The sequence below is a fragment of the Berghia stephanieae genome, chromosome 2, assembly GCF_034508935.2.
Source record: "Berghia stephanieae isolate SIO BIC M18660-M18661 chromosome 2, UCSD_Bste_1.3, whole genome shotgun sequence".
In the NCBI taxonomy this organism is placed as follows: Eukaryota; Metazoa; Mollusca; class Gastropoda; order Nudibranchia; family Aeolidiidae; genus Berghia; species Berghia stephanieae.
Window position 1 is genome coordinate 110,859,287 of NC_088361.1, and position 17,500 is coordinate 110,876,786.

Sequence of the window (17,500 nt, forward strand, 5' to 3'; positions counted from 1 at the left end):
AAATTCTGAAAAATGGGTGGTAAGGAAAGGGTTGAAGGACAAGTTTTCTGACCAAATTTTTAAAATGTGTTTTCTTCTAGAGTACAGCAATTAACAGGTGAAAAGGGTTAACATGAACAATATTTATATTTCTTGTCTTCCACAGGCCCAAATATTCGGCAGGGATTCTGTTAATGTTGGATTCATTTTTCGCTGTCCCACCTCATACACCAAGTAAGCAATTGATTAAGATTAAAGATTCAGTCGTGTGTCATTTTTTCTGGATGGTTGATAGTTTCAGGTGGTGTTATTTGCCACGCGCAACACATAATACACACAAAAATGTAGATGATTTCAATGGATGACTAAAGTACAGCTGCCAATTAATTGAACGCCAAAAAAAAAAAAGCTTTTTTTATTTGCAGCAAAATCAAACCACATTTGATTATTGTTATTATTATCATTACCATTATTATTATTATTATTATTATTATTATTATTATTATTATTATTATTATTATTATTATTATTATTATTATTATTATTATTATTATTATTATTATTATTAAATTATTATTATTATTATTATTATTATTATTATTATTATTATTATTATTATTATTATTATTATTATTATTATTATTATATATTATTATTATTATTATTATTATTATTATTATCATTATTATCATCATCATATTACCCAACTAGGGACAGATAGAGAGAACTGCAGATTGTATTTTCACACCATTTCTTGAATTTTTTTAAAACCTAGAATATTTTTTTTTAAAATCTATTTTCTTGAACCTATACTGTAATGTATGTATCTAGCGCGTTCCTCTGATTAGATTTTTATTTTGTTTAGTTTTTAAAAGATTATTTATTATTTAAGAGTGTGTTTGTTTTATTATGATTCTTATTAATGTTATTTAAAAACGATTTTGTGTATTAATACCTAATTTAAGAATGTGTTTGTTTTGAGGAAAGTTTCTTTTTGATTCTTATTGATGTTATTTTTTTTTAAAAATTGCTTCATGTATTAATATTGAAGTAAATAATATGTTTGTTATAACCAAATTTTTATTATGATTCTTATTGATGTCATTTTTAATTTGACTTCATTTATTGATATTGATTACTAATCTAACAATGTGTTTGTGGTGATCAAAGTCTTCTAATGTTTGTTGTTGATGAACAAACCTGTATTGTCTTTACAGATTATATGGTGGATATGAGTTGCAAGTACACAAAATCTAACACTATATACCCGTTTGCATATCGGACTCATGCTCATGGATTAGGTATGTATGGTATTGTATTGATGTCAGCTGTTTTCCTATAAAATACAACATTAAATTAAATTAAATTAAATTGAGCATTTATATAGCGCAATATCCACTTAACGTGCTCAAAGCGCTTTACAAGGGGTCCCTGGTCAACAGCAACATTTAACATGTAGGACGAGACATGACGCCTGTTTGGCGATATTACAATTTTTCGGACAAAGACAACGCTGTTAACGGCCAGGTACTCAGTTTACACCTGAGTACGGTGAGAGAATGTGAGTAAAGAATCTTTTCCAAGGACTCAACTATGCGCCCAGCGAGGCTCGAACCCATGACCTTCCGATCCGAAAGCGAGTGTCATACCACTAGACCACATAGCCGCACAACATATCACTCGTTTATGGCCCACGTCCTTGGATGAGAGAAAATAGTCAGATGGTTAGCAATAGTTTTGGGAGATGATATTTTAAAAAAGTTACGTTTGTGTCACCTCTTTGTTGTGTCATTTTGAAGTAGTTGTTTTGAATTCCTCATAGTGGGATCCTGTGCTTGTTTTCTGGATGAGACTGTTACGGTTAGACAATCCCAAACTAAATACACTGATAATGTGCTCTTGTAATCTACTCTAGTTCCCTATTTGAACTAATTCCCTTTTGTCTTACTTTGTCTTGCATGCTTTAATTGTAAATCTAGAATGTTTTTTGACTCTCCCATTTTCTTTTTATGTGTTGATATGACCTATGACTCTCCCATTTTCTTTCTTTTTATGAGCTTATATGACCTATGTTGCAAGCATAAAAATAAATAAAAATAAATTTCCCTTTATTCATCGCCAAGGGGACACTAGTCTCTAGAGTCTATTCCAAGGGAAGAATGAAATAACCCAGGCGTTAGCCACAGTGCAGCGCTACAAATTGAGCTAGGGCGAGGTGACTTGCTCAAGGCCACACAACGCAGCATCATGTGATCGAACTCCGTACCTTTTGGGTACACATTAATGGCCATACCGCTGAGCCGTGCTACCCCTATTAAAACCCTTAAAATCAAAACAAAACCAAATATTTTCATGCCTTTTACTTCTTTCCCAGGTAAAGTAATCACCGGCTATCAATACAATGGATCGTACCATGAGATTGGCAAGGGAAACCCACAATGGCCCCAGGTGACTATTCAATCATCCTTTTGCCATATAAAATCAAGTCATTTTCTGTACCCGAAACGTCCATTGTCTGTTTTGTTCCCATACGAAGCCTCTCCATTTTCACTCTTTCGTTAGTATTGCTCTCTTACTACTGTTACTAATCTCTCTGAAAAAAAAGTAAGGACTGATATCTGTTAAAGAATAAAACTGAACTCAGCTGTTAAGGAGGTAATTAGTAAAGCAGTGATGATAATCTTCCGTGGAATTCCGGGATTTGAAGAATTTCTCAGAAAATTGCAGCATCAAATATTTTCCTCAAAACCACAAAATCATCATTATGTTTGACACCTTTGCTCAGTCTCGTGACAGTCCCTTTTTTATGATGTCGGGCCAGACAGGATGGCGCCAGATGTCACAATTGACACAGAAGACCAGTGGTGTTCTTTGATTAGTTAGACTAGCTAGCCTAGTTGATGGTTGGAGGGGAAGGGGAGAGACAAATGGGTCTAGATCTTCTTAGGGGATTTAATGAATTATAATTTAACACCAAAACTGTTTCAATGTTGTCAGAACACATTTTCTCACAACGTCTTCATTTTCTCCCCAGGCTTTTTATCCAGTCAAAGACATCATTGCAGTGAAAAAGGGTGACTACCTGGTGAGAGAATGTTCCATTTCGTTTTGTTTTTAATCATTTTTTTCATACATAATACGAGTAGCTGACTTTCAAAGCGTCCTAAGTCACATCCTAATAGAAAAATGAGTTAACAATCTCAAGCTATCTTTTGGACTCCATAGAACCACCAGAGAAAATGCAGAGCTTCAAAACACTCAGTGTATTGTTCTATAACCAAAGCTGGAGGTGCCTAAATGAGCCAATAAAATGGAGAGAAAAAAATAAAGTGAGTAGATGTGACTCATATATAAGGGAACAACACAAAACAAACAACGTTTCGGCCCTTGGCCTTCGTTAGGAGACAGAAAACACAAATATGTAAATTTACAAAATATCACATTTCGTCAAATGTGGAAACAATGTTAATGTGAGGAAAGGGCGTCGAGTGAGGATGCAAGAAGAGGCGCGAGATAAGGAGAGAGAGAAGGGGGGGGGGGGGGGGGGGGGGGGGGGGGGGGGGGGGGGGTGAAGAGAGAGAGGGAATGGCGAGGATATGTATGTGTTTGTGTCTGTGTGCGTATGTCTGTGTATGTGTATACATAGTAAAAGTAACTGCAAAAAGGTCTTGTTCTATGAGGCACACAAGACGAGTATTTTCTTCTTTAAGTCACTAAACAAATGACACGAAATTGAGGTTTTCTTTGAATGATGTAAGTGGGACTTAGTGCATTTTGAAAGTTGCCTCTTCATAAATTCCACACTTTGTGTGTATTATTTTTATGTATTGAAGAATTTGTTGGAATTTTTAAAAAAATTCACCAGTGGATTTAGATTTTAATAGAAAAAGTAAAAAATAAAATAATTTACATTTTCCATTCTCTCTCTTTTCTATAGGGAATGAGATTAGCGGAAGAGTAGCATCCCTTGATTGGACATCACCTTACAGAGAGAACGTCAATTTGGTTTTGGTTTTGCGCATGCGTCTCTCTCGTCCTCGCTTTCGGTGAAGTGTCTCAAGCCGCTTTCACTGGAAGCGAGGACGAGAGACGCATGCGCACAACCAACATGACGTTCTCTCTCTACTAACTTTTCCGCCGATGGCGTCCAATCAAGGGATGCTACTCTTCCGCTAATCTCATTCCCTATAGAATTCATGAAAGATAAAAGCAGTTGTGTTTCATTTTTTATGCCAAGTCGATAATTATTAAAGAAAATTTATTAGTAGACTTAGAAACCTCATGGATGATAAATGTACGAGACTGGTAGTGTAGTCACTTGTAACTAGCAGAATTGATTACCTTATTTCTCTACTATTTGGTCTCCCCAAATCAACTTTGACCAAAATTCAAAAGCTTCAAAATAAAGCTGCTAGAATCATCACTGGGACAAATATTAGAGAAAAAAATTTTCCGCTGTTTTTAAAACAAATATTGTGCGGCTATGTGGTCTAGTGGTATGACACTCGCTTTCGGATCGGACTGTCCTGGGTTCGAGCCTCGCTCGGCGCATAGTTGAGTCCTTGGAAAAGACTCTTTACTCACATTCTCTCACTGTACTCAGGTGTAAAATGAGTACCTGGCCGTCAACAGCGTTGTCTCTGTCGGAAATAAATTGTAATATCACCTAACAGGCGTTATGTCTCGTTCTACATGTTACCTGTTGCTGTTGGTCAGGGACCCTTTGTAAAGCGCTTTGAGCACATTTAGTGGATATTGCGCTATATAAAAGCTCTAGTTTTAGAAAAAATACATTGGTTGCCTGTCGAGAGGAGAGTTGAGTTCATGTTGTCCCGTATAATTTTCAAATAAATAAAATAATAAAATTCCCTTTATTCATCCCATCGGGGAAATTTGTCTCTAGGGTCTATTCCAAGGGAAGACTGGAATAACCCAGGCATCAGCCGCAGTGCAATGCCGCAAATTGAGCTAGGGCGAGGTGGCTTGCTCAAGTGATTGTAAAGCACCATTGAACATCTTAGATAGATATTGACGCTATATAGATTTTCTTTATGATTTATTCTACACTCTGCCACTCTTTTTTATGTGTAGTCAAGACAATTTCTCTGTAAAATTGTGCAAATGATTTTTATTCTTCAGGCAGCGAGGTGTACCTTTGACTCTACAAATCGAGGTAGAACCACTAATGTAGGGTAAGTGTATCCTTGATGTGTCCTCTCTTCTACACATAAATTTTGCCAGAAAGGTTTACTTCATTTATTGATGTTTACGATACACCCCCCCCCCCCCCCCCCCTCCCCCCTGTCCAAATTGAAAATAAATGCAGTTTGGGTATCAATTTTTTTTATATCTTCTTCAATCTAAAAGAAAACACACCTCCTCCTGATTCTCCTCCTCCTCCTTCTCCTCCTCCTCCTATTCCTCATCATCCTCATCATCATTATCATCATCTTCATCAATAATCTTATATTTATTTTGATCACCATTTGTAAATTAAAGATCTGAACAAGTGTGTATGAAAGGTGCCAGACAAAGCAAGAAAGAAAATTATAAGAAAATAAAAGACATCCCAAAAAATGGTGTAATGATAGCACGTCTTATCAGTAATCAGAAAGTCTGAGGTTCGATCCCCAGTCGAGGTAGACTGATTTTTTTGGGATGGTTTTTTTCTTGTATTTTTCTTTCTTGCTTTGTCTGGCACCTTTCATACACACTTGTTCAGATCTTTGTCTTACACCAGTGCCTGCTCTGTAGTTTCTTAATCCACCATTTGTAAATATTTGTTTTTTTCTTTTTTCTTATTCAGAGCTACGGGTGATGATGAAATGTGCAATTTTTACATCATGTACTACACGATCAGTACAGCCAGAGACGATCCATACGAATGCTTTGACAATGAATATCCAAATCTCACAGGCGACCATTTTCCCCGCGATGTCAGTGTTCCTCTACCCCATAATGCCACAATGGAGGAAGCAGCAGCCGGCCACCATCATGGTGGCCACGGCCATCACCCCAAACCCACTCCCTCATCAACGAAGAAACTGGAGGAAACGTCGATTACCACAACCCCCACAAAACCTGTCCAAGGCAAGTGTACATATATATATATATAAATAGTATGTTGTTAGGGTCACTGTGATTTTGTGGTGATAAATGGTCCAAAGCAATTGCTTGATACCCTTTGGACAGGATATTAGTATATTACAAACTACTATTAGCCGTGCCTAACAGACCCAGACACCCAATCTTGTCTGGTCGGCCAGAATTGCTTGATACCCTTTGGACAGGATATTAGTCTATTACAAACTACTATTAGCCGTGCCTAATAGACCCAGACACCCAATCACATCTGGTCGGCCAGAATTGCTTGATACCCTTTGGACAGGATATTAGTCTATTACAAACTACTATTAGCTGTGTCTAACAGACCCAGACACCCAATCTTGTCTGGTCGGCCAGAATTGCTTGATACCCTTTGGACAGGATATTAGTCTATTACAAACTACTATTAGCCGTGCCTAATAGACCCAGACACCCAATCACATCTGGTCGGCCAGAATTGCTTGATACCCTTTGGACAGGATATTAGTCTATTACAAACTACTATTAGCCGTGTCTGACAGACTCAGACACCCAATCACGTCTGGTCGGCCAGAATTGCTTGATACCCTTTGGACAGGATATTAGTCTATTACAAACTACTATTAGCCGTGCCTAACAGACCCAGACACCCAATCTTGTCTGGTCGGCCAGAATTGCTTGATACCCTTTGGACAGGATATTAGTCTATTACAAACTACTATTAGCCGTGCCTAATAGACCCAGACACCCAATCACATCTGGTCGGCCAGAATTGCTTGATACCCTTTGGACAGGATATTAGTCTATTACAAACTACTATTAGCTGTGTCTAACAGACCCAGACACCCAATCTTGTCTGGTCGGCCAGAATTGCTTGATACCCTTTGGACAGGATATTAGTCTATTACAAACTACTATTAGCCGTGCCTAATAGACCCAGACACCCAATCACATCTGGTCGGCCAGAATTGCTTGATACCCTTTGGACAGGATATTAGTCTATTACAAACTACTATTAGCCGTGTCTGACAGACTCAGACACCCAATCACGTCTGGTCGGCCAGAATTGCTTGATACCCTTTGGACAGGATATTAGTCTATTACAAACTACTATTAGCCGTGTCTAACAGACCCAGACACCCAATCTCGTATGGTCGGCCAGGAGGGTCGGAAAAAAATCTGAAATGCACCAGGGATTGATTCCAGTCTCTTTGCTTGGGAGGCGAGTGCTCTACTGTCTGTGCTATCGATCCTCCCTTCTTGAATTTGACAGACTATAATCTCAAGACACATTTTTACTGTATTTGTTTTTATTGACTCTATGAATCCTTGATTTGGCTATGAATTATTATTATTTTGTTTTTTTCACTTAAAATTGATATTTATATTGTAAAGTGCCCAGAGCTTGTGTTTTACACGAGAATGAGCGCTATATAAATGTGTATTATTATTATTATTATTATTATTATTATTATTATTATTATTATTATTATTATTATTATTATTATTATTATTATAAATGATCTAGGTTACACACATACTTATGTACTTCTGGCAAATTTTTTTGGGGTGGTTTTTGCCAATCAGGACAGTTGAGCGTTTTACAGAGTCGTGTAGTCATATGAGAGAATTTACACGTTAAAACTGTTCATTAGCAGACCTGTCTAGTAATATACAACAAAATTCGTAGAATTACGACATTTTTGACTCCAATTTCCGAAGGTCATTAACATTTCTAAGTCATTAAAGCTTATTGAAAATAAAAGTTGATGACATGCTACAGCATTTTTGAGGATTTTGAAGTGTTTTTTATTCTTTTGTAAAGGTAAGGTTGTTGATTATTAAAGTTGACTGGATTGACTACAATTTTTATCTCCTAAAAATTATGAGTTTTGAAATCTTCAAGTAGGCAGACCTGCGTTAGGCTGTGCCAAAAGTCGTTCTCGTGAAGTTGGCCACAAAAATACTTAAGAATTTGTTTTCATCAATTTCTCTGGGTTAAATAGTGAGAGATAAATAATAAACTGACATTCTAGCATCAATCTTCTTACAGTATCGATAGAGTATTGATAAAATTGATACTCTGTCCTCACATTTTTTTAACATTTAAGAAACAAGTTCTACTATTCTATTTGAGCTAGATTGACAATTTTTGGTGGTTTATTTTTACATTTTTCAACTAACAGAAACTGATGAAAACAATTATTTTTCTTAGTTTTTTTTTTCAAATAACTTTGTATTGGAGTGAGTTTTTAAAAATTTTATTTTATTATTTATTATTATTTTTTTTTCCATTTTTTTTTTTCGAATATCATGAAAAAACGACCTTTAGACACAGCAGGCTGATTTTTTAAAATGTTTTTTTTTTTTTCTTGTATTTTTCTTTTTCAATGTTGCCAATTTTCCGTGTATATTTACAGAATTCAGTATGTTATAAACCATCAGTTTTTTTTCCACCCACCTGCTAAACGTAAACAAATGAGTACACAATGTCTTTTTACTGGAGTTCAGCACCCAGACGGGGGTCTGTCTATGTGTTAACATAAACGTTCAGTAAATTTGTAAATTTTCAGTAAACTGATGAAAACAATTATTTTTCTTAGTGTTTTTTTCAAATAACTTTGTATTGGAGTGAGTTTAAAAAAAATTTATCTTATTATTTATTATTATTTTATTTTTTTCCATTTTTTTTTTTGCGAATATCATGAAAAAACGACCTTTAGACGTTCAGTAAATTTGTCTGGCACTGTTTCATACCCTTTCAAATCTTTATCTTACACCAGTGCCTGTTCCTTAATTTTGTCATTTTGTCTCCGTTCGAATAAGATGTCATACTGTCTATAAATAATGCTTTATTATTGTATTGATGGCCATTCTTAAACAATTCCTCCCCCCTGTCCGTCTCTCTCTCTCTCTCTCTCTCTCTCTCTCTCTCTCTCTCTCTCTTTCTCTCTCTCTCTCTTTCTCTCTCTCTCTCTCTCTCTCTCACTCCCACTTTCATTCTCTCTCTCTCTCTCTCCCCCCCCCCCTCTCTCTCTCTCTCTCTCTCTCTCTCTCTCTCTCTCTCTCTCTCTCTCTCTCTTTCTCTCTCTCTCTCTCTCTGAGAATAATATTGGATTTACTTATCTAATTTCTAATGATGCATCATTGCAGCAGCCACAAAATTGGAGGTATATATCCAGTGAAGGAGATTATAGACCTTCACAATGAAGGAGGCTAATTGTGATTTTATCCTCTGAATAATGTGAATACGTAATGATAATCATAAGAGTGTATAAAGATAAGATGGAAAATTCCACTCCAGTTATCCAATTATTTGTATTGAAATGTTAAATACAGTCATGTCTTTAAATTATTATACCTCCTAACACCCCTAAATCTCTTGTGTTTTCCTTCATTCACCTTTTAGACATTTATTTTGCAAGTACCTGTGGGTTCCATAGATTTCATGGTGATTATAATTATGTCTCCATAGTGACAGGGAATTTTTAAACTTTACTATACAACAATGTGATTCGATTCTTTTTATGTATGGTCATGATTTTTTACATTTGATTTCCCTCACTGCAATCATATAGGCAAACTAGGAAATTCCAATCCTGGTCAGCAATATAAAATTCATGATAAAATCGACTCAAATATGAAATCGATGGGAAGCAACGGTGACCCTGAAACAGAATATAAACCCGGTCGTGCATCGAGTGATACTCGAGGCTATGATATTCCAGGACATGAAAACAAATATCAGGCCGATGAGGAGAATGGAATGCACGAAGTCCATTTCCCCAACTACGATTACGACAACATCAATCCCAGAGACTTGTCTCATAAGCACCGAATGAACCAGGAATACTACGACGATTACGCTGCCAATGACTGGAGAGAGCAAACTCGGTACAATGGAGGAAACAATCCAGACGTGGAACTAAGTCGAAATCGGAACAAGGAATTTGATGCCATGAATAAGCAGTTGTTACAACAACAATTTTCTGGCAAAGGTAGTAAATCTGCTCCAAAAGCTCAACCACAGCAGCCTGTTCAAAATCAGCAGCGACTGCAACCGCAGCAGCAGCTGCAACAACAACGACAACGACAACACCCGACCCAGCGTCAACGAGGTCCTGGTGTCGATCAACGTCAATCGTCGTCAAGGATTGCTGGGAACGGTGGTCAGAGGAATCCCCAGGCAGTAGATAAACCAGGTCATCTGGCGAGACAGGGTGCTGGAGGAGGGGATAATCTGGTGGCGATTCCACACAGCAGTGAGTTGCTCTCAATGACCCCTGGATGTGTTATTTGATGTCGTGTTACACACAGTTGCTGATTTGCTTGCCTTTTTTCATGTTGTGCAGCATGAAGCATTGATGTCTTTATGTTTTGGGTTTTTTTTACACCAGAAAAAAATTTGGATTAAAAAATATTTTTGGTATATTTATCTTTATGTAAATGCTTCGTTCGTCAAACTGGTACACTATTCTGTAGGAATTGACTTGATTTTTTTTTTTTTTAACGTTTTGATTCAAAGTTATAAGAATTAGGATATTTAAGAAACGAAACCCACTGTTCTCAATTTTATAAGTTAAGATCAAAATCCACGCAAAGCATCAGGTTCGGAAATGAATTCACTATTGTTGTTGTTAATATTTTACTTTAATTGTTATTATTATTATTATTATTATTATTATTATTATTATTATTATTATTATTATTATTATTATTATTATTATTATTATTATTATTATTATTATTATTATTATTTGTTTATTATTATTATTATTATTATTATTGTTTTGTTGTTGCATTTTTAAATACCCCCCCCCCCCCCCCCCCCCATTCTACTGCCTGTAAATCTGTTAGTCAATATTGTGATGTTTTTTTTTGGTAGTTCCTTATCTATCTATTTTAGGGATAAATGCATTTCTATTTACCCCAAAATCGACTGACCAGGTCTATTCCTTTATTATTATTTTCTTTCTTTCTTTTAAAACATTGATATATGGGTGTCATTGTTATCTAATGTTGTACAAAATTAACCTTTTTTTCTGGGCAATATAAGTGAGTTTCTATAACAGAATGGACCGTGTCGTAAACCTTTGAAACCTATTAGGAGTATAACGTATGGTTGGTTTCCTTTCGTTTTCTATTGTGTCTCTTTCCACCGTCTGTTTTCTCTTGTTTTTTTGTTCCAACTCTTCTGGGTGGGGATCCTGACCTCCCATAGTGGGCAGGGAGGTACATGCTGTGTCTTCTATCCCCCCATACCCGTTTCCCAATTGTTTCCTGTCATTGTCTTGGAATGAGATTACTTAGTTGTGTCCTGATCCTTGCCGGAGCTCCTTGTCTGGGAGGGAAACAGTCGAATGTATAGTTATAGTTTTGGGAGATGATATTTTTTTTCCTTGTAAATCATCTCTCTGTTATGCATTGCATTATGTTGAGTTTACATGTTATATTATATTATTGGTAAACATTTGAGTGTATTCCTATAGTTGGGACCTGTGCTTGTCTGGATGAGACTTTTAGGTGATCTCAAACTAAGTACATCGGTGGTATGCTCTTGGAATCTACATCTGATCTCTATTTGTTCCCAGTTCCCCTATGTCTTACTTTTTCTTGGGTGCTTTAATTGTAATTCTATAACTTTTTACTATCCCATTTTCTTCCTTTTTACTGGCGCTGATATAACCTAAATGTGTTGCAAGCGCCGTAAAACCCTTAAAAACAAAAACAACGTTCCAACTCTTTGGGGTTTTTTTGTCTGGGATCCCCATCCAGCTTCTTTTTATGTAAGGTTATGTTTTTTATAAATTTTATTAATTTTCCTCACTGCAATCAACTAGGAAATTCCAATCCTGGTCAGCAATATAAAATTGTTCTTTACAACACCACATCCCACATTATCTCATTCGTCTGTAGTGTTTAACTCATCCTGTTTCGTTGATAAAGGGGAAACCTGAAACGTCCATTTTATCTATTTTCGTTTATTAAATTGATGCTGACATTCAATTTCACATTGTTATTTATGAAGTCTACATACGAGCTTTGTGCACCATGTTTTTTTAAATTTTGGTCGGATCAGACCTATAGGTCCTGACCATCGATATATATATATATATATATATATATGTGTGTGTGTGTTCGTGTTTATTTTTAGATGTTGTCTCGATGTTGTAGTTTGAATGCATGGATTGCCCTTCCATTGAATGTTTTGTTTTATTCACCTCATTTTGTATATGGATTCACTCCAGGGTTGCCAATTTGGCAGATTATCTGCCAAATGTCATTTTTTTGGCAGAATTTGAAGTCGTCTTGCATAAAAAAAAAAAAATGGTTTGGCAGTTTGGGAGATATTTGGCAGATTTTATTTTCCACGTTTTCCATGGCAATTTTTATGTATTAGTGCTTTTTTAAAACTTGTAAAATGAAAAAAAAAAATTATGACATCGGCCTTTCGAATTTTTTGATTAACAAAACTGATGAATTTTCAAAATAGTAACTATAAATAGTACGGTTTGGTAGATTTTTGTGGTATTTGGCAGATTTTTAAAATCCAGTTGGCAGAATGCCTGAAAATAATCTGGCAACACTGATTCACTCTCCAACCAAGTAATTTATGAGATGAATTAATGTCTTACCTGCATACACCTTACTAGATACTGCATCCGTTTTAGAATCGTGTTACATATGGGATAATTTCAATATAAATTAATCAACGAATTGTGTGTAAGTAAGAGTAAGAGTAAGTCTGTTTTTAATGTTCAAGAAAAAGCTTCGTAATTGAAATGAAATTATCATTAAGTGCTGGGAATGATTCACTTGTGGTTTTAGTGACGTATTGATCGTGTTATCTTTTTAACAACAAGAGATGAAGTGAGTAGGAAAGTGCCAGAAGACAAGGGAGAATAAAAATTTGGTGGCAGTGATGGGAGTTTGAACCCGGGACTTTACTGGTACGACAACTCGGCGTGGCCGGGAAGATAGTGACTCTATCGTAAAGATCGTCTCTAACCCTAGTCATAATTAGAGTTTTCTCTCTTCCTGACTACTTGAGATCGCGGGTCTAACACACACAACTCCGCGAAGTTAGTTGGGATCGTGGATAGCTCATACGGTAGAGTCACGCTCTTCCCGGCCAGGCGGAGTTGTCGTACCAGTAAGGTTGCGGGTTCAAACCCCCATCACCGCCGCGAAAATTTTTATTCTCTATTGTCTTCTGGCACTTTCCTACGCACTTTATCTCTTGTTGTTATCAACATATTTGCCTGCTCCACTCACTTTGTCTAATTTTATCTTTTTGTGACTTAGTCCGTTCCCTTAATGGAAAAATTGTGCAAATCGTGTAACCAGCATGAAATTTTCACACAAAATGCAGAATTTTATGAGGATTTCGAAAATAGGTGGCTCCAAGTTGAAAAATAGCTGGAACCAAGAGTTATTGCCCTTTAAAGGTGACAAAATGCATTTAAAAAAAAAAAAAATTTTTCTCAAAAATTTACAGTTTTATAAATATTTTATAACAATGTGGATATTTTGTTATTCTGTTGCGTACTCTGGACTCACAAATTATTTTTCCATTTGAATTAGTAGGCAAAATAAAAGAAAAATGAATAATAATAAAAATTAATTAATTAATTAAGATAAGTAAACAAAGAACACGTTCATTAAAAAAATTAAAGCTGACGCTGATCTTCTCTTTCATGAAGGTTACCTAATGAAAGCATCGATTCAAATTTAGAAATTTTAACTTGACAAATTAAAATTAAAAAAAAAAAAACATAGAAACAGCAAATTTGAAATAAATGGTATTTTATTTTTGTGTGAGTAACTACAAATTTTTTGGGAATTTATTGTTGTTAACAGCTTGAGATGTTGTTCTGATTTCTAATTGCTGTACTTGTTTATTCCTTTGCAGATATCCATATAGAAAATAAATTGGTGTACCAGCCCTCGTGGCCATCAGAGGATTTGAACATCGGACAAGTGGGAGGTGTGAGCACAGACAGAGATGGGAATGTCTACATCTTCCACCGGGCCTCTAGAATATGGGACGCTACGTAAGCATGAATGAAATCACTCCTGTATGAAATAATATTCCATTGGTTGTTTATGTTCATCAATGATTGGGGGCCCCGATAGCTCAGTTGGTAGAGCACTCGCCTACCACGCAAAGGGACCAAGATCGATCCCGGGTGCAGTCGAGATTTTTTTCTGACCCCCCTATCCATCCAGCAGTGATTGGGTAGCTGAGTTTGTTAGATTTGGTGGAAAGTACTTTGCGATAGACTTGCATCCTATCCAGAGGATAGCAATCAATTGCTATTGTCTGTTTCACACTATGGAAACTGGGATAAACTCTGGATCCATGGGCTGTCTGGCTTTGAGGGACTAGTTTTTAAAAAAAAACTTTTTATCAATGATTGTCAAAATTTAAAGGACATTTCATACAACTTTGAAGACAAGAAAATGTTTTGAGCCATTCCTTATCTTTCAGTCCAACACAGACAAAATAAAGAAATTGTGAAAGTTATCAAACGAGTCCCTTTGCATTGTAAAGTGCTTTGAGCACATTTGGTGGATATTGCGCTATATAAAGCTCAATTTTTAAAAAAAAATAATTTTTTTAAAGATTGGCTCACTTACAAAATGTACGCATTTTATCAAGTATGAATGAGATTGTAAAATGCTTCAGTCTCTTTTATTTTGACAGGTCATGTGAATATAATCACAATTCCTTTATTTTGACAACTCGTTTTGGCAACTTTCACAATTCCTTTATTTTGACAACTCGTTTGATAATTTTCACAATTCCTTTATTTTGACAACTCGTTTTGGCAACTTTCACAATTCCTTTATTTTGACAACTCGTTTGATAGCTTTCACAATTACTTTATTTTGACAACTCGTTTGGGAAACTTTCACAATTCCTTTATTTTGACAACTCGTTTGCCAACTTTCACAATTCCTTTATTTTGACAGACTGTTCAGTTTGATTCACAATTCTGTTTTGATAACAACTGATTTCATTACTATCACATTAAAAAAATAAACATTTTTTGACAGCTTTACTATTAACTTTGCAATTTGTTTATTTTGACAGCTCATTTGATTTATACAACAACTTCAACTACAAAGATGCCCCCATAGATGGCCATGTTGTGATTATTTTGGATAAGAATGGAAAACGTATCAGAGAATTTGGAAAAGGACAGTAAGAGCTCCTTTCAATTATTTTCCTTTTTAAATGATAAAAAAATTATTATTATTATTATTATTATTATTATTATTATTATTATTATTATTATTATTATTATTATTATTTATTATTATTATTATTATTATTTTTAAATTATTATTATTATTATTTTATTATTATTATTATTATTATTATTATTATTATTTATTATTATTATTATTATTATTATTATATTATTATTATTATTATTATAATTTTATTATTATTATTATTATTATTATTATTATTATTATTATTTATTATTATTATTATTATTATTATTATTATTATTATTATTAGTTTAACTAACATATTGCTTTTCTTTTTAATCTCAGTTTTGGTGTTGATGTAGTTGTATAGTTAATGTTGTTATTTTTATTTATTAATGTTTTTATGCTTTTGTTTATTTTAAGAATAATTGTTGTTATATTTTTTTGGATTTGTCTTTCTTTTGTAATTGTTTTTTCCTTGTCTTAAATACGTTTTAATTTCTTGATATTCTCTTATAAATCAATAGTGGTATGTATTTATACCTGTACACTTAAAAAAAAAAAACCGTTATCTAATATACTATGCTACATATGCTTTATTATTATATAGAAATATTTTTGCATGCGAGTCAAGAGAGTAAATAAGAAATATCAAAATGTTTTCAAAATTTCTTCATTAAAATATCCGAATTATGCAAGACTATAATCACATGCAATGTGTACGGACATTGATTGAAATTCATTATTATTTATATTATTTTTTTAAAAATAGATTTTTCATGCCTCACGGAATTACAGTCGACATGGAAGGAAATGTATGGCTGACAGATGTGGCAATGCATCAGGTTTGGAAAGTTTTGACATCTGCTTCATTCACTCACATCATGTTGTCTCTGAATAGAGAAGAATAGAATGTGTCCAACCCCCCCCCCCCCAAAAAAAAAAAAAAAATACCCCCCAAAAAACACCCAACAAAAACCCTGACAAAGTTTTGCCCAGACTTCCTTTACTCTAGGCTGGTTAGCTGTATAGTTGTCAGACGTTGCTCAAAGATGCCAATTATTATGTTATGAGAATTTCGAATTGTTTAAGTACCACATGTCTTTTTTCAAAAAATGCACATTTTGGCTAGCCACTGTTTTCCTTGTATTTAGGAGTTCGAAGATGACGTCACTCAGGTCTTTGTTATTGTTTTTTGCCATCCACGTTTATGAGTTATGCTCACTGAACTGTATTAACCTGACTATAAACGTTCATCGTTACACACAGTTTTGTGTGTTGGTCCGTTATACTTCCGGATGGCAATCTTGTGAGCTTCTTAGCCAAGCGCATACTATCTATACTTGAAAATCTAAAAATTCGCATTTTTGGGGGACATAGAAATTGTAGTCTCTAAAATTGACTATAAAAATCAACAATTTTCCCTCACAAGGATTAAATTACACTTAAAAATCCTTAAACTTTTGTTGTTTGGCATCAGCTGCCATTCTCAGTAAGTTTCAATGACTAAGAGATTCTCTCCAAGTTTTGAAATTAAAGCTAAATTTCGTAATTCTACAAATTTGTAAACATCATCCCACTGCCACCCCCCCCCCACTCTCTCTCTCTCTCTCTCTCTCTCTCTCTCTATGTCTCTCTCTCTCTATGTCTCTCTCTCTCTCTATGTCTCTCTCTCTCTATGTCTCTCTCTCTCTATGTCTCTCTCCCTCTCTCTCTCTCTATGTCTCTCTCTCTCTCTTTCTCTCTCTCTCTCTCTCTCTCTCTCTCTCTCTCTCTCTCTCTCTCTCTCTCTCTCTCTATGTCTCTCTCTCTCTATGTCTCTCTCTCTCTATGTCTCTCTCCCTCTCTCTCTCTCTATGTCTCTCTCTCTCTCTCTCTCTCTCTCTCCCTCTCTCTCTCTCTCTCTCTACATATATATATATGTAATCTCGAATAAAGATTGAAAGTTTTGAAATTGGATTTGTTAAACCAAGTCCTCATTTCATTTATTTCTTTTTTCATTGAAAAAAAAAAAAAAAGAGAAGAAAAAACTGAAAAAGAAAGATGAAATATCGTTTCTTTTCCACTTCCAGGTTTTCAAAATCAACAAGGACGGATCCAAGCCAGTCATGACCTTGGGGCATCGATTTAAGCACAGTCAAGATTTGAGTTATTTCTGCAAACCGACGGATGTCGCCATCTTGTCTACTGGAGAGTTTTTTGTAGCTGACGGGTA

The 17,500-nt window shown here is 35.0% G+C and overlaps 1 protein-coding gene across 2 annotated transcripts in view; it reads left to right on the plus strand.

The window, feature by feature from the left end:
• Window positions 1-17,500, plus strand: part of LOC144966230 (peptidyl-glycine alpha-amidating monooxygenase A-like) — a 51,166-nt gene that overhangs the window by 23,763 nt on the left and 9,903 nt on the right. The window contains exons 8-18 of one of the 2 annotated variants that reach the window (XM_078902411.1): window positions 146-213; window positions 1,197-1,280; window positions 2,354-2,427; window positions 3,014-3,064; window positions 5,119-5,171; window positions 5,786-6,069; window positions 9,642-10,325; window positions 13,976-14,117; window positions 15,161-15,271; window positions 16,058-16,130; window positions 17,358-17,497. In XM_078902411.1, the coding sequence (XP_078758537.1) occupies window positions 146-213; window positions 1,197-1,280; window positions 2,354-2,427; window positions 3,014-3,064; window positions 5,119-5,171; window positions 5,786-6,069; window positions 9,642-10,325; window positions 13,976-14,117; window positions 15,161-15,271; window positions 16,058-16,130; window positions 17,358-17,497 (1,764 nt within the window). The remainder of the gene's footprint in view (window positions 1-145; window positions 214-1,196; window positions 1,281-2,353; window positions 2,428-3,013; window positions 3,065-5,118; window positions 5,172-5,785; window positions 6,070-9,641; window positions 10,326-13,975; window positions 14,118-15,160; window positions 15,272-16,057; window positions 16,131-17,357; window positions 17,498-17,500) is intronic. The other variant, XM_078902412.1, reaches the window with a different exon arrangement.